Source organism: Egretta garzetta, unplaced genomic scaffold (genome assembly GCF_000687185.1).
Source record: "Egretta garzetta isolate BGI_Z169 unplaced genomic scaffold, ASM68718v1 scaffold343, whole genome shotgun sequence".
Lineage (NCBI taxonomy): Eukaryota > Metazoa > Chordata > Aves > Pelecaniformes > Ardeidae > Egretta > Egretta garzetta.
The window spans coordinates 706,567-731,905 of NW_009259038.1; the positions used below are offsets into that span (position 1 = coordinate 706,567).

General features: G+C 47.6%; 1 protein-coding gene across 1 annotated transcript in view; it reads right to left on the minus strand.

Annotated features, from left to right (window-relative positions):
• Positions 1 to 25,339, minus strand: part of SETD1B (SET domain containing 1B, histone lysine methyltransferase) — a 54,979-nt gene that overhangs the window by 7,303 nt on the left and 22,337 nt on the right. Inside the window, 8 exon segments of the mRNA XM_035890471.1 lie at positions 1,343 to 2,899; positions 4,726 to 5,190; positions 5,934 to 6,072; positions 6,323 to 6,389; positions 6,391 to 6,517; positions 7,410 to 7,497; positions 8,458 to 8,628; positions 14,019 to 14,789. Of these exon segments, the coding sequence (XP_035746364.1) occupies positions 1,343 to 2,899; positions 4,726 to 5,190; positions 5,934 to 6,072; positions 6,323 to 6,389; positions 6,391 to 6,517; positions 7,410 to 7,497; positions 8,458 to 8,628; positions 14,019 to 14,789 (3,385 nt within the window).

Below are 25,339 nucleotides of genomic sequence, written 5' to 3' on the forward strand. Positions count from 1 at the left end.
ATTTCAAATATTTCCGCTATGTATGTTGCCAAATGCAAACACATTTAAGCGCAGGGTCACAGGCAAGCCCTACCCTCAGCCGTTCTGCCTTTTGCTGGCTGTGGTCCCCCACCACTGTGGGGCCAATTACTCCCACCCTGAGACTGGTTTGCTTTTGGAACTGCTTCCCCAAATGGGGCAGACACAGACAGAATTAGTGGGGATGTGGCATTTCATCATCCTTTTAGAATATTTCCTTTAAACAATTAAATAAATCTATGTCGAGACTATTGCACTGGTATGAAAAGGCAGAAAATGATTAAATTTAATCTTACACGTTTCCCTTTGAGATGCAGAGAAAGGAAGGATAAAAATGCAGAGCTCAGCACTGAGCTCCACTTTCTTTTTGTTAGTAGCATATCACTATTTTAAGTGGCTTGGGCTTTTTCAGTTTTGCTTTCGTGTCTTGCAGGGAGTAAGGGGTGAGATATTTTAACTCCACACAATCTCTAGCAACACATGAGGCGGTGCATTTGCCATCTTTAACATATAAATCTGTATATCCTTCCTAAAAACATTCCTAGAGAGTTCTTAGGTTATGAGAACAGCCTTGTAGGCTCCGTTCTGAGATCACTACTGGTGGCTGTACACATGTAGAGCCTTGCTCTGAGATGGTTTGTGAGTCCCAAAAATGCTCCCAAAGACGCAAAGCTGCAGCCGATGCTGCTGATTACCAGCTCACGTGCAGGGAGGGAGGGGATGGGGCCAGACTTTGCCCCACCAGCACCAGCCAGTGCTACCCATGCTCCTCGCTGCAGCACCAGTAGTAGGTTCCCCCATCCAGCCCGGGGGCCATGTCTGTCCCTGATGTGCCACTTAGAAACCATTGCTTTTATTAGTATTTCAGACTCAAAGCAAGTTAAAGCTGCTCGCACCACTAACTCATCATTTTGGGCACAGATGGTGAGATTATTTTTACAGCAAGTTTTAGCCCCAAGTTAAAGTCCTGTATGTGCGGACTAGAAATTCCACAGGCGAGCTGAAAAAAAGTCTGGTTTAAATGCAGACAGAAGCTTCTCAAACTAGCAAGGAAATCTCCCCAGAAGAGGTGCATACAGATTTTCCCTGCAGTCCTAGATTGAAAATGCAGCAAGAACAGCCACTTCTGCAGTATTTTTGTATTGCAGCTTCAGGGAATAAAACAGTCTAAAATTCCCTGCTGACATAAGCAATTGCTATTCGAGTAAGCAAATGCTTCCTCCACCAACAAACTTAAGTCTTTCGCACGGCAAGTCCTACCCAATGACCACCTAGAGCATCTTACATGTGCTGCGTAACACAGAGTGCCAGCGAGAAAGGATATAAGGATGGAATACCCACAGGGTGTCATTGAGCCAGTCCATACCATTGTCCTGCTGCAACAAGCGGTCATACGTGATATACATGAATTTGATATCTTCCTCATCTATGCCTCCGTTCCAAATATCGTACAAAATGGTCATCTCCTCAAACTCGGAGCGGGGCCTGAACTGAGGCCGGGGTGGGGAATACTCAGGGGAAGGAATCACTGGAAGGTCCTCAGGTGTCTTTTTCTGCCTTCGCCATTGTCGTTTAGGTTTCGCGTGAGCTTCTTCTTCCTTGAAGTCTTCATTCCACTGGTTCTCCAGTTCCTTAAATGGCAGTTTCTCCGCAACTGTCTCAGCTGCTATTTTCTCATGGAAACCGTCATTCCTGAAGTCCAGCGTGACGGCTTCAGGGTCTTTCAGTCCATAGAAAGCATCAGGATGTCCACTCAACAGCTCTTTGCCCACAGCACTTTCCACCAAGGCCACTGGCACAGGAGGAGGTTCCGTGGTTTTGCCCGAGTACACATCCAACGAGAGGACAGAAGGTGGTGACCGTCTTGGCCGACCTGGCCTCCTTTTGGGAAGAACAGAAGGTGGTGGTGGGGGAGGAAGAATAGAAGCACCAGTGGGTACTTCTGGTGAGAGCAAACCAGATTTTACTTCTGCCTTGCATTCCTCAATGGGCATTCTTCCATCTCCGTGCATGCATGGCAGGGTTGCTACAGGTATTGGCTCATCAGGTGGCAAAACCATGTCCGTGTGGAAATCTGCTTGGGGGGGGCTGGCGAAGGGGATAGGGGAAGGAACACTGTTCATGCTGATCATAAGGGAAGCACCAAGAGGCTCTTTAAAGGGTTTCTCATCTAGCTCATCCTCTGACTGTTTCTTGCCAGAAAGAAGGCAAGGAATGGTAGCACCAGCCTCTGGGAAAGTAGGCGTGAAATTGAAATCTCTCCCAGGAGTCCGAGGAATGCCACTGTTAATGCCAGGAGACTGGGATGGGTAGGAAAAGGGGCTCCCTGGGACTTGAGGAGAACTGAGGGTCAAGCTGCTTCCCGTAAGGGGAGCATCACTTCCTGGCGTGGCTGGAACAGTGTCTGTGCTCTGTGACTTTGCAAGGGGGTGTGAAGACTTGGCCAAAATGTCCCGCCCAGGAGTCCTAGGAATCTCCTCTTCCACGGACGTTTTGGTCACCATTAATTGTTCCGGGAACTTTTCTGGAGGGACTAAGGATTCTTCTTTACCAGGAGTCGATGGTAAGGGAAGCATGGAGGATGGCACCTTGTGGGCTGGAAGCAAAAGAGTATCAGTCTCCGAATGGATCATCACCTCCCGTCCAGGCGTACGAGGCAGGCGGTCATCCTCCTCCGCTGCCACGAGCAGTTTTGTTTTAACACGAGCTTCTAAGCTGCTGTCGTCAGACTTGCTAAAGAAGCTGCTTTTATTGGGCAGAGTTTCTCCAAAGACTCCCACTGGAGTAGAGAGATTGAGTGCCTCCTCCTCATTTTGAGATTCAGGCTTTGGACCTTCCTGTACCTCTGGCTCCAGCATGGTAGTGGGTTCGGACTCTTCTTCTGAAAGGGGAAAAAGAGAGGAAAATCAGGAGCTTTGCTTCCACACTCAGTTACTCACTTCTTGCCAGTATAGGCATGTTTTAAGATGCCGCAATTACAGAACAGCTCAATTCCACGGGGAGGCTTTAAAAACTTCAATGCTTTACATTTTGGAGGCACAAGAGTGTGGAGTAATTAGACGCTACCACAGACATCCCTAATGGACCATTAAAAAAACGCACTATTAATTTGAGGATTAGCTATGACACAAGCCAGAATGAAGGTTTTCTGCTTTCAAAACCCCTGACCACCTTTTGCACAGACATAAAAAGAATTAGCGGATTGCGGGGCAAGGACTTTGGAGGAGAGCTGTCAGAGCCCTAAGCTATCAGCTTTTCTAATGTGGGAAAGTAAACTAATTGCAAGGCCAAGAAGCACCCTCAGCTCTCCAAGGAGGGAGCAGCGAAGGGAGGAGCGTAACACTCTTGAACAACACATGAAGGAAATGGGAAGCCCTTGTAATGAATGAGGAGACACTCAGATGGTATCAATGAGGCAATTTATATGCTGCTCTCTCTGCAGCAGGCTCATTTGTCTGGAGTTTATTTACCCCCTTAGGGCCAGGGCCAAAAGGAATCAACAGTGAACCTTGTTAGGCAGCTCAAAATAACATTTTCAAGTGGGAGAGCAAAAGGAGGTGAAAATGCCCGGAGAGTTGGAAGGGAAGCATTCCCCATTTGTGCTGAGCGAACCAACGAGTCGCTGGAGAAGGGTCCGATCCCTGTAAATTCTGTACAACCGGGCTGGGCTGCACAAGAATGCTGGGGTTTGAGCTTGTTCCCACAGTTTACCTGTAAAGCTCATTCCACATGCCAAGGTGTGCAAATGCAGGTCTCCCCAGATTAATGTCCTTTCTGAACACTGACCTGTTCTAGAAAGGATCTGTGCGAAACAGGTTCTTCTTTGCCCTGCCCAGTTTAATATTTTGCCTCTTCACATCTTTCAGACTTTAGGGTAGCCAAGGAGTGATAGCCTGTGCAGGGACTGGATTTCCAGCTCTCCAAGTGGCAAAACACTGCCCAGTCCTCAGCCACCAGCCCTGCCCAAGGCTGACACTGCAGGCCATGCTAGATGTGCTCTCCCTGTTGGCTCCAGTTCTTAACTTTTTAACTCCCCACTAGCTGCAGAATTTGTCACCCTGTATGCATCTCGCTCCTGTTTTAGTAAAAGGTTTCTAATTTCCTTGGGTTAAATACAACTCTGTATTGAATGAAAATGAAGAAAATTTCCTTCTTCCAGAAAGCCAGGAAGTATCATTCATTTGAAAGGACTAAGTAAAAAAAAAAAAAAAAGCCCAAATAATAAAATAATATCAAGAATGAGATATAATTCTGAGACTCCACTCCCATGCCCCATATAGCTTCCCAGTCACATACTGCTTGGGTATTAAAACCAAAAAGAGCCAGTAGTGACTCATTAAGCACAGATTCCTGTTCTGTTTTAGCAGCCATGGCTTTTCTATCTTGAGCTGCAGCCACCACACCATCCAGTCAGTCACCCTCGGACGATGACAACTGTTCAGTTCCTGTAGGACACTAACTAAACTGGCCCAGGATAAGATTCTGGATACAATAACCACAGTATTTTTAGTAGCAGATGGCTTGGGTAGAGCTCCTTACTAGGAAGGGAAGTTCAGCACAGTTCTTTCCCTCTACAGATAACCCCTAGCGTAGAGCCAAGACTGGAGGAAGAAAGAGAAGAAGGGAAATACAAACCCATACATATTGGGTGCTGTGAGAATACTGTACTTGGAAACGTGGTAAAAACTGCCACGTGGAAGGGCATACCTGGCCTACAGATGGGAGACAGCGCAAGCTTTGTCTCCTGGTCTCTTTCCATAACCAAGTGTTTCAGTGTTTCAGCAGCAATAGATGCCTCTGGGACTTCACCACATTCACTTTCCCCTGCCTTGATTTCTTCCATGCCTTCATCTTTCACTGCCAAAGCCGGGTCTGTGACTCCCAAGCCTGTTGTATCCATGTAGTCCTCCACAGGATACAACTCCAAAATAGTCTCCCTCTCGTCGTCAGGAAGCTCATGACCAGCAGGTTCTTGCTCTGTCTCGGCAACCATGGCTTCTCTGTCTTGATCTTCAGCCACCTCTTCCTCTTCTTCCTCCTCCTCCTCCTCATCTTCATCATCATCATCCTCATCTTCATCATCTGAGTCTGAACTGGACTCAAATTCAGAGGAGTCCTCACTTTCATCGGATGATTCAACTTCAGCCTTGGAAGACGAGGGACTTGCTACATCTAGAAGAACAAATTACCATTCGTTCCGCTTTCTGACTTCATTAAACAATCAGGGTCTACTACAGAAGCAAATATCGCTTCCACGCTGTAGCAGTGTGGAAGCAGCATCAACAGCAGCTGGGGGGCTGGGGGGGGGGGTTTGGGGGGGTCTCCTCCCAGTTTATTTATTTTTGCAGAGAGTTATAAACCACGTATTTGGACGCTGACGACAATCACCATACAACAGGCAGTTTCATGTGCAGCAGAGCTAGCGCTGCCTGCTCACCCTGCCCACGTGGGTCTCTTGGTGGACTGCCTCTTTACTGGAGTTATACTAAGATTTTCTGCTGCCTGCACACACGGCTTTAAAATGTGGAAACTACCACCTTCCAGAGCAGGAATTGATTGATAGGACAGAAAGTTATTAGCGGTTAAGTTACCCCATTTGGAATGTGGTCCCTTCTCCTCCCAGCCACACTTATTTCATAAAACAAGCAGCAACATACCTGGTTTTAAGACCTCTGCCCCTCTGTTGAGTTGGGCTGAGATTACTCTGGGGCTGGAGAGAGGGAAAAGGGACCCACAGACTGAGGGATCGTACAAGCCTCGCATGTAACAACTAAAAATACCCGTACACTTTATCCTGTATAAAACCGCCCTTCAATGAAAGAAGGTGCACAAATAAAAAAAACAGCTCACAGTGCAAAAGGGAGACCACACCTGACCCGAAAGCTGTGCTTGCTGCTTCCACTGGAACTGCTTACCCTCCTCGGAGTCCTGCTCCTCTTCCTTGTCACTTGTGTCTATGCCTGTCTCCTCTTCCTCATCGTCTTCATCCTCATCATCATCTTCATCATCGTCCTCATCCTCATCGTCTTCGTCCTCCTCCTCATCCTCCTCTTCCTCCTTTGCAAGAAAGCATTGCCAATAATGAACAGTGTCTAACCGAGACCCGGCTGTCATTGTAGGAACCACCAGCGACTCTCAGGGATGCTGATCAGAGAACCTGAAGAGGGAACAATCTTACAGAGGTTCTCTTAGGACAGACCCTAATAGAAGCACTCAACTTCTGGAGAAGGTAACTTTGGCATCTGGAATTACGAGACCCCCTTTTAATGACAGCATCCAAAACTGCAATCACAAACCAACGCACCTTGCCAGCTGCTGGTTTCACCAAGCCTCCCTCTTCTTCCTGCTCCTCTTCCTTCTCTGAAGAGGAATTCTCCCTCTTCTCCCTCACTGTCAAGCTCCAGCGGCCTTGCTGGTCGCCGCCTCAGCCCCACTGCTTCTGCATCCTTCTTTGACAGCTCAGACGTCGTATCGGAAGCATCCCTGTCCCTCTCCGACTCTGGTGAGCAAAAACAAGAAGGGAAATTGCCACCAAATACCTTGCAAAGGAGAGAAAGAGTTGACTACATAACGAAAACTTTTTCTTTGGGAAGATCAAAGTTAGGAGCCACGTGTCCATGTGGCGTGCGAGTCCTCAGGCTTACAGGGGCTTACGAATTTCACAGTGCAAGCGAGGGCGAGACTGAGTGCAGGGTGTTGAAATGCCAAGGACTTCAAAATGCGGGTGGCCAAAGCTGACAAGCTATAGGCAGGGCAGCTAGGAGACATGGCACTGCTGAGGTCAGAACAGGTAAGCTGAATTTAATGCCTTTTTGTTTTATTTAAGTGCTTTACAAAACCCTGCTTCTGTACTTTGGCTTCAACACCAGTTGTTAGTCTGAATCAACTTTATGGCATAACTAAACTGAATTTGCTTGTTTATGCAAAACAAAAACTCTTCCCTGCCTCCAGAAAAATATGTTTAAATATTTTCAAACAGATTTTTCTGGCAAATAACTTTGTTGTTTTTAAAATCAAATGCAGGGCAAACTGTCTCTTACGTGCTTTCTCCCACAAGGTACCCACTGAGCTGCAAGCACGCTCCTGGAACAGTCCATGAACTCATCTGAGCTCCCTCTACTGGGTGACCAGCTCTGCATCAGCAGAACTAAAATAGGTTATGAGTTATTCATAAAATGTGGGTCTTAAATTTCCCGCCAGTGAATTTAAGATAACTGAATGCAGAGGAGACATCTCCCAGCTGATCAGAGTTTTGTGAGAAGCAGGGTTTTGGCTCAGATCCTTGACTCTGTATCTAACTAAGTGAGCACAGCGCTGTGAAGTTTAAAAGAATTCAGCTTGCATGCGCTTTGCATCTGCTCTTGTGTTTCAAACAAACGTGTTTTGCAAACCTTCATCTTCATCATCGACAGAAGTAGAAGGCCGGATTCTCTTCTGATCTCCTGCTGAGGCAGCTTCAGGTGGCTCCTTTCTTTTCACCTGAACAAAAGACACAATTAGCATTTCTAAAAGTCTAGAAACAGCAGAAATCAACTTCCTAAGCAAATTGCTACTGCTTTACTTTGCCAGGGTGACTTACACCCAGAAACCAAGGGCCACTTCCCCAGCTCTTGATCCCTTTATTTGCTTGCAAACACAGTTTCACTGTGAATGAAAATCTACCCCTTCAATTTGCATCAAAACACTCTGGGTACCAGCATGGTGCATGTCATCACCATGCACTTTGAAGACGACAGAGAAAACTCTTGACAAATGTATGTGCCTGAGATGTAGCAGAACAGAAAGAGAGCTTCAGCCTATGACATCTTAAAGAACCTCAAAGCAAGTTTTATTCTAAACAAAGACTGCAGAATCGCTCATCCCAAACCTTTACTTGCACCTTCTGTGCATTCAAAATCCTAATTTCAGGGAACTACCCTCCTCTCCCCCCCGCCTTTTTTAAGATGCTTTTCATTTTTTAATGCAAATGCTCTTTAAAATAGGTGATCCTATGCTTGCAAATCTGATTCTGTAAACTCACAGGAGGCAGAGAACACTTTTAACCAAACTTAAGGTGAGACTCAGCTGCCAAACTGCAAGGCATTCTAAGCAGACAAATGACTGTGTAACACACTATGACCCTAAGCATGTGTTTTTACAATCGTGCTGAAACGCTATGTCCTAAGCACAGGCAATGTCCCTTTTACATTACAGAGCAGGGAGATGCTTCACAGACAATTCACACAAGTGGTAGAGGAAAAGCTAAGGCTGGGGAAGAGGATCCTTGCTCTTACAGTGTACTGGTGGGTTACAAGCGATGCTCTCAGAAGCAACCCCCTAAGTGAGCACAGCATGGTTAACCAGCCTGCAGGGTTTGGGGCACAAACCTAGAGAGGTCTGTCCTCCTAATGGTCCTTTAGGGAATGTTAGTTAATGAAGGAGACAGATCTTTGTTTTTACCTTGAAGGATGGCAACCGGATGGCCCCTCGTAACCCAATGCCCAAGCCGATTCCCTCATATCCCAGGCCTTCTCCTTTGTTCCAGTTCTCCAAAAGACAAGATGTGATTCGATCCTTCGGCTTTGGTTTTTCCTCCAGTTCTCCTCCAGACTTCACTGGAGTGAGAGACGCCTGTAACAGAGAAAGCAGACTTGAGAGGGAAAGTTTCCTGGGGAGCACACAAACTCTGGAAACCATTTAGACAGTTGAGGTTTGTGAAATATTACTGCCTTGCCCAGGCTTCAGTTTCTCTGAGGGCAAGGGCATCTGAAGACGCACCATATGACCACGCACACTTGAAAGGGAGAAGGTGCAAGAGCTCTTTTTGATAACGAGACCTTTCCATCTCTAAGAAGCATTCTCCCCTTTGCATTTTAAGAAGTTATTTTTCTCTGCACAGGGCACTAAAGTTGCTGGAGACAAACCTGCCGGGACTCCCAGAGCAGGGGCTTGGCATAGGACACCAAGTGATGTTGCAGTTGGAGCCATCACACTGTCAGGTAGCAGAGCACTCTTGCTTCCTTCACTGAGTGTTTTAAAACATGATCTCCATTTCCTTCACATGCAGCTTAACATAGGCCAAAGTACTTCACAAGAGGGGCCAAGGGAAATGAGCAGACCCATTAGCCCCCATAGCTCATTTCAGGTCTCCCCCTACCTGGCGAGGGGACCGCAGTGACCACTTTTCAGAACAGCCAGAATCCAACACAGATGGCTAGAAGTAAAGCCGTTAAAAGGAGAGATGAAAGGGGAAGAAAAGGTGCAAACACGAACCCAGGACTTGAAGCCTGAGGGAACACATTCCTCCACCCAGGCAGGAGCTACCTAGTGCCAAGGAGAAGCTACCGCATGAGTGTCATGAATGGGAAGTGACTGATGGGAAGCTATGGAGCTGGGATACATCACCATCCTCATACACCACCACCCCTGGACTCCAAAACACTGCTGGAGCCCATCTGGTCTGGTCACACCTACGTGAGAAACAGAGCCACACATATACCTCTTACAAATAACTCAAGCATGCTTTAGCCGAAACCAGGGCAGCCAGTTAGCCTAGTGCTGTGTTATCTACCTTCATTTGCTAATGCACATAATTGAAAGTAACTTCAGACCTTGTAACTGAGAAGACATTTCTTCTTTTTAGCGTAAGGCACAGTATAGCGAGTCAAAAATCACACCCACACCCCCCCGTGTTCACTTAGCAACCACAGCCCAAGTCCAGAAAAACTGTCAGAAGGCTCCAGTCCTGCCTGGGAAACAGGAAAATCCAAATATTTTGGTGAAACACCTAAGGGTCTACAAAACTTGGTAAGTAAACACACAGCCTCACCTCTGCTCAGCCACCACAAACCCCTCTTCACCGGAGCGGAGGTGTGGAGGAAGAGGAGGAATTCAAACCTCTGCAGCCGTGGAGAGGTGGATGAGCAGGGGAGGGGGTCACGCACGGTGGCATGCCATGCTCTTCGTGAACAACCGGCACCGGAGGTAACGTTCATTCGCATCAGCCAGTGGCGTAACACCATCTAAAAATCAGTTTCTCTTACAGACATTAAGAGAGCTAATTTGCTGAAGCTGGCTGTAATCACCGAAGAGGAAGGGTAAGCTCAGCTCTCCTGCTAATAAGGGACAAGACTAATGGGAATATCAAGTAGAGAATCCAGGCAGCAGCACTCCGTGGCCAGGGATGGTTGGTTATTCCTGGCACTCTGCTTAATACATCTTACTCAGGCTTTCAAACTTGAACCCGTCACTAGATTCAGGACAAGGGAAGAGTTTTCCCCTACCTCAGGCGGACAACATCCATGACACGTGCTGCCTTCTCTAGCAAGATGCTCCTTAGCAGCTTTCACCCCAGAAGTTTTCCATCCTGCCTGTCCTAGGACACCACAGCTTTACCCTTGAGCTTTCCCCCCCTTTTATCTATGGCATAATACTTCTTGGCAGTCAATCAGCTGCGCAAGTCGATTCCTTTGATGGAATATAGCAGCCAAAAAACAGAGAGAAATGAGAAACTGAGGCACGGGAGGTGACCAGTGCATTGCCTTCTCGTGCGTCATTGAAGGTTCAGGGGCTGCCAGCAGCACTGTGTAGATATTATTTGCTGTCCTACTAAACTCGAACATTGCCAGTCAGAGGAAAAAAGGAACCTGCAAGGCTTCCTGCTCTTTGGCTTGGGGAAGGGCAGGGAGAGAGCGGACCCACAAAGCCTCGAGCAAAGAGGGACACACCTACTGTAGGAACTAGCATACAGTGGAGCTCATGCTCTGCCAAGTCGAGCTTTGATCTCCCCTGTGAAATAACGGGAGTGCTGCCGCAGCTGATGGTCCAGGGATTGGAGATATTAAAAGATATTCTCTCTCCCTACAAATCTGCCTCGTTTATTTCTAAAGAAAAAGAAAAAAAAAAAAAAAAAGACATAAACAAGCACATATGTTGTCTTATTTATACTTCCAAACCTCTGAAAATAACATAATTCCTTTCACTACTGTCAATCAGTAAGGAAAAATATGAGGAGCTCCAATTAAAAACATTAGGAGGGAGGAAATGGGGATGCAGGACCTGTTTTGGAGGGGCACTTCAGCTCAAACAGTGCCTGGAAGTCTTTGTCCATTCTAGAAAAAGCAGTGTGATAGCAAAGTATGTGGGGAACTGACCTCCAGCTGCCATCGAGGAGCCCAGATGGCTCAGCCTCACGCGTGCGTAGACACCAGCAATAGGAAGGTACAGTTTAAGCTGAATACTCATATTTTGTTTTCCTTTGGCAAAAGCAGGCTTCTCTGGAGATATTCAAAGCCCGCCTGGATGATGTCCTGTGCAACATGCTCTAGGTGAACCTGCTTTAGCAGGGGGGTTGGACTGGATGATCTCCTGAGGTCCCTTCCAACCCTTGCCATTCTGTGATGACTGAGAAGGAATCCTGTCCTGCACCAATGTCAGGTGGTGCCCAGTCCCAGCAGAAAGGAGGCTCTGAAATCTGTTTTTTCTGTATGCGACAGTAACACACAGCCTGGCAGAGGCTTCTCCAGGCGGTGCCCTGAAGCAGCAATAGTTCTGGCATTTCTGTTCCTGGACAGAAAGCACAAGTGTTTTTCCATACAGTAATTTCATATTTTCAATTAGACTGCTCACATCCAACATAACTTGTGGCAAGGACTGTGGCAAGCTGCTGCGGTACAGCCAGCTTCCCTTCCCAAAGTGGGCTGCAAATTGCAGGTGAGGGAGGAACAGACAAAATTCAACCATAGTTCAGCATATAAAAGAGTCCAAACAGCCACTGAAGACCTGCCTCAACTTGCTTCTGCTTCTTCAATGTGGATGTCTGGTTTAAAACAATTTCTTGGGTCCTTCAGTTGCTGCTTTTGCAAGCGCTTGCAGGATCTGTTTCCCTCACTGCCCTGGAAACTCTCAGGGGCCTTCTCCAAAACTGTCGGCACACGCTCGCTGGTAGGAGGCAGAAGCTCTGAGCATTAGTCAGGAGGAGAGGGATGGGGTTTCTCGCCGCACATCACGCCAGCCAGCTCTAAGCCAGCCCAAATTACACTGTCATAAACCAGCTGTTAGGCAGCAGCATCACCAACCTCTCTGGGAAGACACGGAGCTCTCCCAGGCGCTAGAGTTAGCATACAACTGGCTTACAAAAGCAGGCAGTGAAGATACCGCTCTGAAAACCGGCATCTGAAACAGAAGATGTAGCTGCAGGTTGTGGTATTGGGGGTTTTTTTGGGGGGGAGGTTGTTTGTGTTTTCTTTTTTTTTCTTTTTTTTTTTTTTACAATAACTCACTGAGTAATTTTGAGGCTTGCATGAACCTTTCTACAGCGTTAGCTTTTCTCTGGAAGAGACATATTCACGACATATTAGATCACAGCGCTGCTTGCTGGCTGAGGTACACTTTAAATTGGCTGAGGAAGGATCCAACGATTCATGCAAAGCTGTTTTCTTAACTAATCCCTGGAACTCCTTGTGTATTTGGCAACGTTCAGCCTTTGAGTTAATTGCCGTTGTGTACATGCACTGGGGAGGAGCACAGAGAACTGGAAATACCCACAGATCTCATCACACTAAGTGGGAAACACAAAATAGCGGCTTGGTGGTTTCAAACACTCTTGTTGCATTTGACTTCAGTTTTTCAGAGCTAAAGTTAGCTTCCTCTTAGATGCGAGAAGCCCTTGCACATTTGTCTCCTGATCTCAGGGTCATTTCCTCCTGCAAATCCCTTCCTGGAGGCAGCAGTGCCACAGACCACAAAAAAAGGAAAAAACAAAAAAATCAGCTAAACTTTTCAGATTTCAGGCCCTGGAACTACTGCACTGAGGGGGGAAAGGGGAAGGAGATTGGGGAGGGAAGTGAATAACCTTGGGCTTTTGGGGCATAAGGTATTTTGGGGTGTTCCTGGAGGCCTTCCCAAAAGGAGCATCATGGAGAGGACTCTCCCATGTGTACATACTCTGTCTGTAGGAGCAGCTTGTCCTATGACTCCTGCTCAGTGGACTTCAGCTTTAACGGGAGCGTGCAAGCCCCACCTGGCAGGGAAGTCTGCAAACACATGCCGGGGGGCTGTGGTGACACTCAGGAGGTCACCTAGGCCATGACCCTGCTCTGGGGCAGCAGCAGCCGCAGTGATGCTCGTCCTCAGACGCGCCTGTGTAAGGACATTGTAGTCCTTGGAAACACAGTCGGAAAACCAGCTTGTTTGCAGATCCCTCCTGGATCATGCCCCAGCACGGCCAGTGCATCCTGCCAAGACGAGCGGAGCAGCCACGCAGGCTGGCTTGGGCAATGTGTCGCCAAAGATGAACATGTTCTCCGAGGCCCTCGCAAGGCACGAGCTGTGCTTAGTCCCTCGCACAGAAAGCGCTGCCCTGAGGTGGCCCCGAAGCTGGAGGGGATGATGATGAGGAGATCCACCTCAAAGCAGAGGGATGACACTGAGAACTAAACCCTTCTTCCTCAGACCCACACTCAAATCAGCGGGATGGTGTGAGATGGAGCAGCCGTTCACTCCTAGGTGAGCACGTATGGCTCCACACATGTTCAGAGATAACTCTGCACAGGGTACCTCCATCAATGACTACGAAGGACTAAAATTCTCAGCCCTGATGGAAAAACAGCATGAAATGCCTGCATATATGGAGTGACACCACGGAAATAAGCCAGGTTGAATACCCAGGCGCTAACTTGTCCTGGGGCAGGTGCCTGTAATGACGCAGCACCTTCCAGATATTTGCAGGCTGAGGTCTTCTGCTCCCAGCAGACGCTCCTGCCGCCAGCCTCAGCACGAAGACTGGCCCCGTGGGGAGGCACAGAGGCAGGTGAGGGACAGGGACATGCATGCGTCCCATTTAATTTCAGCAGCCCCAAGCCATGTGGTTTCTCACAGCAAAGCTATTCCATGGCTTTGTTTTTTCTTTCTGTTTTAGTTACCATAAAAATTTAGGGTTGTGGCCTGCTTATCCATGCCCTGGCCACAAGCACCATGAACAGCTCTCCCCAGGGCTGAGCACAGAGTATGTGAAAGCTTACCTTTGCCAGACGTTCCTTCTTGTCCCACCAGTCATCAAATGCTCGAAACGCTACCACTTCAACCATCTTCCGGTTCAGGTCCCTTTTCATGATAGCCTTTAGTTCCTTCACTATGACCAGGAGGACTCCATCCACAGTGGCTTTGTGGGGATCTTCCTTCTTCGGCTCATAACCCGGAGGTGGAACTGAGGGGTCAAACTTGGGCAGTGGTGGCCACTGTTGTCCACGACCAAGAGCTGCTCCCATCGAGAAAGGGCGGTAGGGCGGAAGATTCACGAACTGCATCCGTCCCGTCATGAAAGGTGGATACTGGTATGTGTTTTGTGCCTGCATCATGCGGCTCAGCATCTGAGTTTGCATCTGGAAGGACATTGGCATGCCACCCCACTGGTTGCCCAAGACACTTATCATATCCACTTGCATGACAGGGAACATGCCAGGATGGAACGGAGGAAGCGGAGGCAAGATATGAGGCGGAGGGACCCCAGGGGGGGCAGGGAGCGGAGGAGGGGGGACAGTGACAGCAGGGTGCGTGGGTGGAGGTGGCGGAGGTAGCGGCGGAGGCATCGGGAAGCCTGGCTGTGGAGGTGGCGGAGGAGGAAGAGGAGGGAATCCCGGTGGTGGCATGGGGGGAATTGACGGGGCCATCACGGCTGTGTTGCTGACAGAGGAGTTCACCACAATGGTTTTGGCACATTCTGCACTGGTGATGGGTGCAGGGTTGGTCTCGTCGTCAGAGATTTCCATGTCCTCCCCTGAAGAATGCTGACCCTGTGAAAAAACAGAGAGAAAAGGTGAGGAGCATGTTCCTTTTACATTGAATACCACAGCACTGGGAGCTTCAAACAAAAGCTAAGTTTAACACGTTTTAATTGGGAATGGAGAAAAGCAAGCAATGCTCTGAAGAGACAGGGCCCATCGAGCAGCTGGTGCCTATTGAAGCTTTTCTCTTCCATGTCAGACCTCAGGAAGCAGAGAGGTAAAAGCCTTCTAAAAGAGCATCAGTACCAACTGAACAAAAACGTCAGCTTCTATGGAATAGGAGGAATTGCTCCCGTGCTTGGCAAAATACACACAATCCAAATGTCTTTCACGGCAAGAAACATTATCTCTTATTAGCATCCAATACTGACAGGTGCATTACACCATTGAGTTTTTATTCCTTGGTTTTCACCATGCACAAAGAATTACCCTGTTTTTTTCAGTATAATCCCTGGCTCATTTGCTGTAAACTCTTAACCTCTAATTGTGCGAAGACAATACTTTCACATGGCTGCTGCTACTAAAAGTTGTCTTGACTAGATCACAGCAATTCACACAGAAAAAAAAGACCCCCAAATCTGCTTAAATTGCCTTTAAACATGAGAGTCATAAATGCTGGGATTCAAAGACATAGCACATGCCATGTTCTTGGGCAAAATTAATACTTTACTAGCCACAAGAAATAGTTATATGAAATGCTAAAATGATGTCCCACCTCCACTGTCAAAGGGATGGAAACCATATCAAAACAGAGGGTGCCTGCTTGCTCTGAAGCGTCAAAGCTGCCTGGTGAGGTCTCGTAAAACAGAAAAGCCTCACGAGCCTGCTCCATCCTCAACAGCAAATGGTCACATCTGCACGCTCTGTCCTACGAGCACTTCAGTCCTGAAGGTGTCTCCAGCACAAAGAAACCACACGTATGACTGTCACATCCCTCAGGTATTGTTAAAACAAATCCTGATGCGAAATGCAGCAACCAAAGATTGCTGGAAGACATATCCAACACACCGACAGCTTACCTAGGTAACGCAAACAGGGTTGACCTTTTACTAGTGGGAAGTCAGCAAAGACAGGACAGGGTCCCAACAACCTTCTCCAAAACTATTTCTCCCATTCTTCCTTTTTTCCCAGCTAAAATCAGCAAACCCCACCACTCCTTGTGACAGCAAACATCCCTCAGCTATTTTCAGGACTGAAAAGCAGAAGCACTCATGACGACCTTCTCTCCCAGGCTCTCTACAAGCATGACTGGTCTGGCTCCTTCCAACGACTTACCCAGCACTTCCTTCCTCACAACAGCTTCACACACAAAAGCCAAACAGTTGCCACCAGCTGATCTAAATGAAGAGCATCCCTGAGTTCACCAGCGCAGAGCAGAGCATGGCAGCAATGTCCCACCTCCACCGGAGCTCTCCTGCCTGCCCTGGGTGCTCCAGCCCAGCTGAGGCAGTAAGAGATCACAATCAAATGGTCTTTAAGTGCCTCTGTATCTCAATCCTGGCAAGAGTTTTGGAACCTGCTGGCTGTTTTCAGCCAAATTTGCCTGAAGATCCTGAAGATGTTTATTTCTTCCATGTTTTGTGCCAGCAGGTGCCTCTTCTGTCTGCCCTCCTACAAGTCCCCACTCTGAAAGAAAAGAGCAATAAAGCCCGGCCCTTTTCAGACACTGGAGAAGCTGCACTGGGGAGAGCTGCTGGGAAGCTGGCTTTGTTGGCAGTTCTCATCCTGAAGCTGCTGTGATTTGATTTTTAACCTGTGAATTTTGCACAGGGGTAAGGAAACAAAAGCAAGAGCAGCCGAGTTGACCACTCTGCTGTGAACTGTAGCTGCATGAAGCCGAGCGATCGCAACTATCCAAATCAAACCAAATGCTTCATGTTTTATCAAAGGTCATCTCTGCTACAGCAGCTACCACCAGAGAGCAGGCTGAGCACAACGCTTGCAACAGCAGCTTTGCAAATCCTCCTGTCCTAGCACCTCCCCTCGCCCTGGCTTCCCTGCATTCCTCTGCTGCAGCACGAACCCACCGGCTCATGCACCGCATGGGTCGCCCCCAAAAAGCCACTCGCAGTTTTAGCGGTCTGCAAATGCCCACGTCCCCAGCTTAACAAGGAGGCCACCATTTACCCCTGCAGAAGGGCTGAAAGCATGAGGCTGGCAAACCCTGCAGCGAGTGCTATCGACCCCCTGCTCATGGTAATGGGGAAGGGACTCTCCCGCAGTTGCTGAGTTTGCTTTAGTGCATCTGTACGTGCAGGGAGGTACTTGTTTTGTAAACCCTAAAATGTTTTGTACTGTTTTGTAAACCCTAAAATGAACAGCTAAAAAAGGAGAAGTAGAAATAATAACCCATTGCACTTGAGACTTTGCAAAACCTAATGGTATCACCTCCTCCTTGAGCTCTCCACATTTGGCTAACGTTTCTAAGTGGGTCTCACACCCCGCATCCTCCCAGCTGCTCTGCTGCAGTCACATCCCATGCTGAGGATGCTGGGGATTGAAAGGACATTCCTCAGTTTCAACTACCGCAGCTCCAGTGAAAGGGGCAAAGGAAGAGCACAGATGACAACTGTGGCCAGTGTAAACAAGTTTCCTGCGAAACAGACCCCGTTTTTCTGTAAATAAACACAAAAGGCACTGTTAAAAGCACTGGCTTCAATTGCGAAAGCTGGATGATGCTAAAGGTCAGCAATGGATAGGAAGCCAGGAGTGTTCAGGCTACCAAAGATAGACAAAATCAACTTCATATTCACATTTATCTCATCTGATGGGGTATGGAGGAAAGTCACGCCACGAAGCCCCAGTGGAGCACCAGCACCAGGCAGTGCCACGGGGAACTCCAAGCCACAAATTCTCCCTGAACCCCCGTCCCTCCTGCAGGATCCTGCACCCTCCCAGTGCCACCCAACACCAGTCTGAGTCACCGCTCAAGATCAGTCTCTGCTGAGCACACACCACCAGTCCCAAACGCCAGCCCGAGCCAACACGTCCTCCCTCCCTGGAGCACCACCGGCGCAGAGCAGCCCATCTGAGCCAGTCCTGCCGTTGGAGAAGTGTGCTCCGTCCCGTCGCCCAGAGCCCACTCCCATCCACACTCAGTCTCAGTACCAAAGAATCCTGCCTGATAAGTGAAGCTGGTTTTCCTTCTTGAAGGAAATATCAGATAGAAAAAGCCAACCGTGCAATTGCAGAGAGGTGGCAGGACTAGCTGGACTCCACATTGCAGCGCACAGCAGCTTTCTTCACTCATACATGCATTTATTTTCACTTAAGCTGAAATGAGAACTGCTAAAGCAATATCTGGCATTTTTGGAAGACAGATTATTCATTTTCTAATTCTTTTGGTGCTCAGATGATTCTGCAGGAAGCAACGACACATTCCCCGCTTCCTGCAACGCTGGGCTGACAACTCACCTGCACTTGCACAGTGAACCCAGTGTGTGCTCCACAAGGTTAGGAAAGAGGTCAAAACAAGAGATCATCTACAAGGAAGTCTTTACAGAAAGTTAAGAGGAATGAATAGTTAAAGCAGATGAGCAGTTACAGCAAAGTTGTATCTAAGGGGGAAAAACATGGACACCAACTGAGTGAGAGACAGAGAAATAAAAAACAAGGAGAGACATGGAAAGATCTTTTGTTATATGAATTTCTTTTCATTCACTTGTCTGATCCTGGATTTACTGTGGTTGCTACCAAATACCTCTCAGGGTAGAGCTGAAAAGTAGCTATGCTGTCCTCCCAAAGAAACAGCCTTCTAGCTGGCCTCCCTCTTTGATCTCACAAGGGGGGAAAAAAGTGAGCTGCTATGTGGCATAGGTACTGCTACGAGGACATCATGGCCATCACTGTCAAAAAACCGTGTGTCAATCAGTCCTGGAGTTCATCTGCGCAGTTCCGAGGGCATCGCGTGCAACGCCTCCAGATAACCTCCCTTCAGCCCACTGAGAGAAGAGCCATTTCCAACTAAATTAATTTGTGCTGCCATCTTTACTTTGCATTAATTAAATTAAGAGTTAGCAAAACAGGTATTTAATTATATGCATGACACATTTTTCCAAAGGTGTTTTAATGATGCAAATTTGTTGGGAGAGATTCATGTCAGCGTAACTGGTTATAAATGGCCTCATTCGTTGCTCACCCCAAATGCTAAATGCCACCTTTAACACGGGTACGGTGCGTTTTAGCACAGGCGGAGCCTCTTGAGTTAAGTGAAGGGAACACCCTGAGATCTCACTCTTGGATCAGCCTGAATAGCGACAGGGTAGACAGCCACTGAATGCAGGGTATCGGTCTTATCTCAGAGCAATACCCAGCATTTAGCAAGCAAATGTTCATACCTGTGGAAAAAAGAAACTACATCCTAATATTTGCATGCAGAACTGGCAGTTTCCAGATGTGAAGAGGCTGTTCTCTCCCCGACCCAGAGGAGCACTGACACTGCGGCAGCGGTTGGGAGCTCCATCATGCGTGCCATTCGGTACCTTTCCTAGGGGCAGAGGAACTTCACATGCTTTCATTTCCTTTTAAAAAGGCCATCTGATAAAGAATTTACTCAGAATTTCAGAGCGCATTTTGAATACCATCTGCTGAGGGTTAATTTCACTTAAGTATTCTGCTGGGTACCAACTTACTTATATTTGAGGTAGGGAACCTATATCGCTGCACATGGCAACTACTCTGACACAGCCTGGCTGATCTCTGGTGCATCAAAATAATGAAAAAGAGGATCAATGGCATTCAGCACAATGCAAGGTTGTTAGCTTTAAAGAAGTGAAGCATCCCATGCTTGCAAGAAATAGCAAACTTTTCAGCCTGCTACAACTTGCCCTCACAGAAACCAAACAGAACAAAAAAAAAAAAAAAATCACTCTTTAAGCCCTATAACTTGTAAAACTCCCAATTTAAATACTGAAAAACTTTGTCATTTAAAATGTTAAGAAAGAAGCTTTTCAATAAAGCTAGAACTAAATTCAGAAGTGGTTCTTGGACAAAAAGTTTTCATAACCTGGTCAAACAGCCATTGCTCGGCTTTGGATTAAGTGCATCCAAGGATTTAAAAAATTCACCCTTTATCCTTACAAAAAAGTGGGGAAAGAAAAACGTCCAGAGGTGATGGGGAAAGGACAACTGACTGAACAAGGTCACACAGCAAGCCCCCGACGGAGCCGAGAACAGGCTCTGGGTGCCCCCGACAGCCCATTCCCCAGCTCCGCCTGCCGCCCCACGCCGAGCTCAGGCTGGGCTCCTCGCTGCTCACGCTCTGCATTTGACAAGGGAACAGCCCTAGCGCCATACGCTGAGATCCCAGGGTGAAAACAGCCCATGCTCCCTGACACACCACTCTCTCTTCCCAGACTCCTTCAGCAGAGCACATTAAAAGAGAATGAGACGTTTCAAACCTGCCACGTTTCTTACAACGCCATCCAGACAAAAGGGAAGCCTGAGGATGCAAACCAGCCACCTGTAACTCTTCCTCAAAGACACAATTTCAATGAAAAACTCCTTGGAAAAAAAATCCAAGCCCATTCAAGTTTGGCCCAGAGAATCTCACCATTCATTTTGCTAACAGAACAAAACACCTCTTGATGTCCAAAAATCTACATACTGGAGCACAGCAAGGGCTTCATAGAGTATTGCCTTGTTCATTTTTAATCTGCTTTGAACTGGAAAAGAGCTTGCAGGTTCGACGCTTTCTTGGCAAAGCAGGTAAAGAGGAGCCGTGCCTCCGAACTGCCCTCTTTGCTTACTGGGAGTGCAGCACTCGGGCACGATGACACAGCAGAGGGACGGTGCTAAGCATTCACACCTCATGGTGTCAGGCGTGAACAAGGCAGTCTCGGTCCCATATTTACAATACATACAAGTATTTTTATTTTGCTAGCCATAATTATAGCTCTCCCTCTGAAAGAACACACACGAGGGTGGTACCTTCACTGGTGTTGCAGAAGCGAAGCACGGGAGGGCAGAGCTACCCAAGGTGGTTGGCCAGCATTTTAGCTACAGCAGCGAAAACCACTGAGCAAACCGCTGGCTGCACCTTCCCAGGTGAGCTTTCAAGCCTGTTTGGATAACTGCGCCGTCACCAGCGCCCGCGGTGGTGGCTCACGGCGGCCAGCACACCACCGCTGCAGCCTGGATCTACGCTGAGGTTTGCTCACCGCCTCCTCCCCGGACGCCCCGGGTTGGTTTGTCACATCTTACAACCTCCTCTGGGCAGCCTAGAGAGCACTCGTCCTCCTGCTGCCGTCAGAGCACGCGATTACAATCACGGCAGCTTTTAATTGGGACAAAAGCAGCTTTCAGGTGTATTTGCACTATAATAAAATGCCCAGCTCAGGAACAGGCAAATGGAAAGCTGAACACATTATAGATCAGTGATTATAAATAACTTCGGCAACATGTATTTCTATCTCAAGAACAGAAGATTGCAAGATTTTTATATAGCTGTATATTTATACAGCACTTTGCAAATCTAACTCACAGGCAAAGGTGGTGAATGAAGCAGAGCAGAACACAAGACAGATCAGGGCTATGGACTTGTCACCATGTCCTACAAAAACCAGGCACCAAAAAGGCTGCAACAGAGCAGGGACTTCTTGCAGGAGGAGAGAAGTTACTTGGGTGTTTTGGTTTTTTTATTATTGATTGCAAAAGTATCTGTCCCTACTTGAAAAAAGAGAATTCAAGCTTTAGGAGATGACAATATCCTACCTGACACATACACTGTCTTGGCTCAGCTTGTGTTTTGGTCGGGTACTTATTTGCAGCGCTTCTTTGGCACAGACTATCCTCCCCACACCTACAGGGCTGCGCAACGAGTAAAACAAGTGACAAGAATATTCAAGTGCTCACTGTAAACAAACAGCACTGTAAACACCAGCCTAACTTACGCCACCGTTTTTTTTTTTTTTTCTCCTTCTAATGCCAAGAGAGAACTTCAAGTTGATACCTCAAACCACAGAAGGATAGAGGGAGAATTCCCCAGAAGTCCCCGTCGGTCCCAGAACAGGGGGATGGGGGTGAGGAAAAGCCACCACGGTGCTTGTTTGTGTCTCGCAATGTGCTGCCTCAGGTGCTGTCCCTAATTAGACTGTCCTGCACACAGGGAGATGCCACAAGTTGGGATTTGGAAGCACGCGAAGAAGGAGCTCGCCTGGGCTTTTGCTGCAAAGCAGGAGGGGCTCTCAAGGAGGGAAAGCACACGGAGCTAATGCTTACAAAGGGAAAAGGTCTCCTCACTCACTTCCAGTGTTTCCTGACACTAGAAACATAAATAAATGGACTTGTGTTTTAAGGACAGTGAGAGAACTGGAAGGCTGCCCACTAGTCCACGCAATCACCAGAAAATAATTAAGATGATAAAAAGATAGAAGTGTCAAAGACAGCATCCCAGACTCATGCAGATCTGCACCGCCAGTTTCCTGTGGGCTATCAGATGATAGTTCCAGCATCTGAGATGGGTCTCAACACTTCGAGGCACCTTTTCAGACTCCAGAGGGGATTATCGTCCGCCTTCTCCCAGCAGGGCAGTGAAATAACATCCATGTCTCCCAAGAAAGGAACAGACCAGTAACTTAAGTCAGTATTTCCCAAAGCAAAGCCCAAGGACCACTGATGTGACACAGGGCATGAAACAGCAGTCCACAAAAAAAACCCCAAAAAACAGGAGAAAATAAATGCACCAACTGAACAGGAGGGATTCAGGCTATTTTTACTTGACTGTAAATAGAAGCTCCAGTGGCTGTAGGAGCTGCATGGATTCTTCTTTCCAAAAGCTGAGATGGATCCTGGAGTAAGAAACACCCACTTAGGCAGCCTCTAAGCGTCTCCATGAGGATAAAAACATCTTTTATTTAACAAGAGATCCAGGGAAGGACAGATAACTCTCCAGGAAGCAGAAGACAGGGATGGGAAGCAAACGCAGTGCAATTAGTGGTCCAAGGTAACCAGATCTTCACTGATCCAGAAACAAGATGACTTGAGAAATGTGATCCCAAAGGAAGAAGACTCAACCTGCATTCAGAACTTTCAAAAATCCTTTCTCTTGGCAAGGGAGCAGCATACTTTGTTTTTCAACATGACTTCCAAGAGCCTACTGCAAGAGCTCCCTAGGATAGCGAGCCTCAGAGCCATAAATTAACCCAGTGGGAAAACAACCGCCAGATTTGCCTCAGCAGAAAGCCTGAAGAGATGAATTGGCAAAGAGGGCAATAACTTGCCGAGGGGTTTGCTCTGTGAACGTTGAGTGCATTACCTTCCAGAAAATGGGTGGTTTAATTCAGGTCTTTCTCCCTTCGATATGGGAAAGGAGGCTCTGAACTACAAACTTCATGGCATATGAGGTGATTATACCGTTCCTGTTGGCAAAGATCACCAAAGAAGGGGATATTTGGGAGAAGCCAGACATTGCCCCTGGGCTTCCAGCACACACAAGAGACTCTCCGGTGCCTCCAGGGACAGCTCTGGGAAGAGTGCAGGCTAACAGAACATCCTCGGGGTCCACATTCATCACCGCTGAGACTGGAAGCTTCCAGACCCCCCGACTGCACAGATCTGAGCCAAGACAAACGTGATCGTACAACTGCGCAGATCACAAAATACAGTGACAGTATGAGACGGGGAGTCACTGGCCCCCAGCCTGAGACCAGGGACGCCTGGGCAGCCCGTGTGTGCCCCGATGCGAAGCCTGCCCGGACAGTCGCCCCTTCTGCATTATATGAACAAATCCGACCTGGCAGGGCGAATGTGTGCCAATTCAAGGGCTGCGTCATGCGGCCAAAGTGTTTTTCATCACATATGAAACACCCTAAAATTGGATTTACCATCTCATGGAACCATGGCCTTTTCCCTCAAGTCTTAAGTAGATCTTATTAAGAGGAAAAAAAGGCTTCTTTATGGGGGGGAGGAGGAGGCAGGGAAAAGGAAAGAGGAAAAGAGAGAGGGGTGTTAACATTGGGGAGCCATGTAACAAGGCAGGCTCTTTCCACAGCAATGGTTGTTCTGGTTTCCCTATTTTAGATGGGGGGAAGGGATAGCTGAAGAGCTATTTGCAATCTAACTTCAAAGGCTTTAGTCGGCTGGGAAGCGAAGTCATGCATAAAAGGATGGTAGAGTGGCAAGAAAATACCCCCTACAGATAAATTAGTCAGGGAATGTTCTCTGCTTCTCCCGAAGACTTTCATACAGCCAGACTGGCTTTACCCAGGTAAAGCCCTTTTCAGACACCAGGTTCAGTGATGCAGAGTCCTGGGAACAAACCAGCCAAATCCAACACAGGCACTAAACGGTCCCTCTGAAAAAGGGAAAGGCAGCAGTAGGCATGCAATGGGCTTCTCTGTTGTTTTCTGCCATCTCAGCTATTACCAGTGGATTTTATTCTAAGGTTAGTCCATACACAAAAGATGCAGAGTTTGAGGAAGCATCTCCCTCGCTAAAGATGCAAAGAAAAGCAAGGAATTTAGGAGAAATCACACAGTATATGGAGAACTCCCTACCCAAACGATTCTGAAATGCTCCATTTTGTTGTTCATGCTGGTGCGTGGAAATGCACCCACATTTCTAGAGAGCAGAAGGTATTTTACAAATCAAAAATAAAGGGAACTGGGAGTCCACCTATAAGAAAAAATAACAAAAACCCCCAAACAAACAAAAGAAAAAAGGTGCAATAACTGCGTGTGCAGACTACACAGATACCTTACAGTTTGGTGCCAGACAGGAGCTCACATGCCATCCCCTGAGCTTACTTAAGCCTTAGGTCAAACGGAGCCACGAATTCAGATCTTGCTACCAACAGGGCGATAAGAAAGCAGATAAGCTTGGAAAACAGTCTAGCTTCTCAGCTGATATCAGCCTGTTGAGGAATAGGTTGCACACATACTGTATTTAAACAAGCTCTAATCAGCAGAACTAGGCCAGTTTGATATTATTCCTCTTTTAAGTACTACTACGGTACTCTCAAGTAGCTGAAATCACGGGCTATTACAGTTACAGCAGCATTTTCAGTGCTTTGTTCAGTGCTCTCTGCATTTCCAGTGTTAGGAGCAACAGCAGTTTCATTTGCAAGACCTGGATGTCCGCAATGCAACCGGTGCAATGCTGAGTCTCCTCGGAAGGGAGGGCAGAAACAAAGGAACGGAGGTCTTGAAGGACAACGGGCAAAAGAAAAAAAAAAAGAGGAGCTTTTGTTAGATCATTCATCAGTATCATCTTTTAATGCTCTTCTGCTCGCTGCCGTCTGCTCTCAGACCCAGGTGCCATTAAGTATATCCTGAGGCAGCAGTCCAGACACTTGCCTTCCTTATCATGAGGAGTCCCAAATGATGAGCCTGGCTTCTCCCTCCAGTCTCCAAGAGCTGGAGCTAGTCTTGCCCTGAATTTCTAGGTGCAGTCCTGCTCTGTTCATGCAGCTGGGAAGCAAAGAGGCCCAAGGGTTTTGGCACCTGCAAGAAAACCCAGGAGCCTGTAGCCCACAGCTGACGGAGGTGGCCCAGAACAGCCCTTTATGAACAAGTACAGCTTTTACTCTCCAAAATGTTTGGAACAGGCAAGGGGAAAGCGGT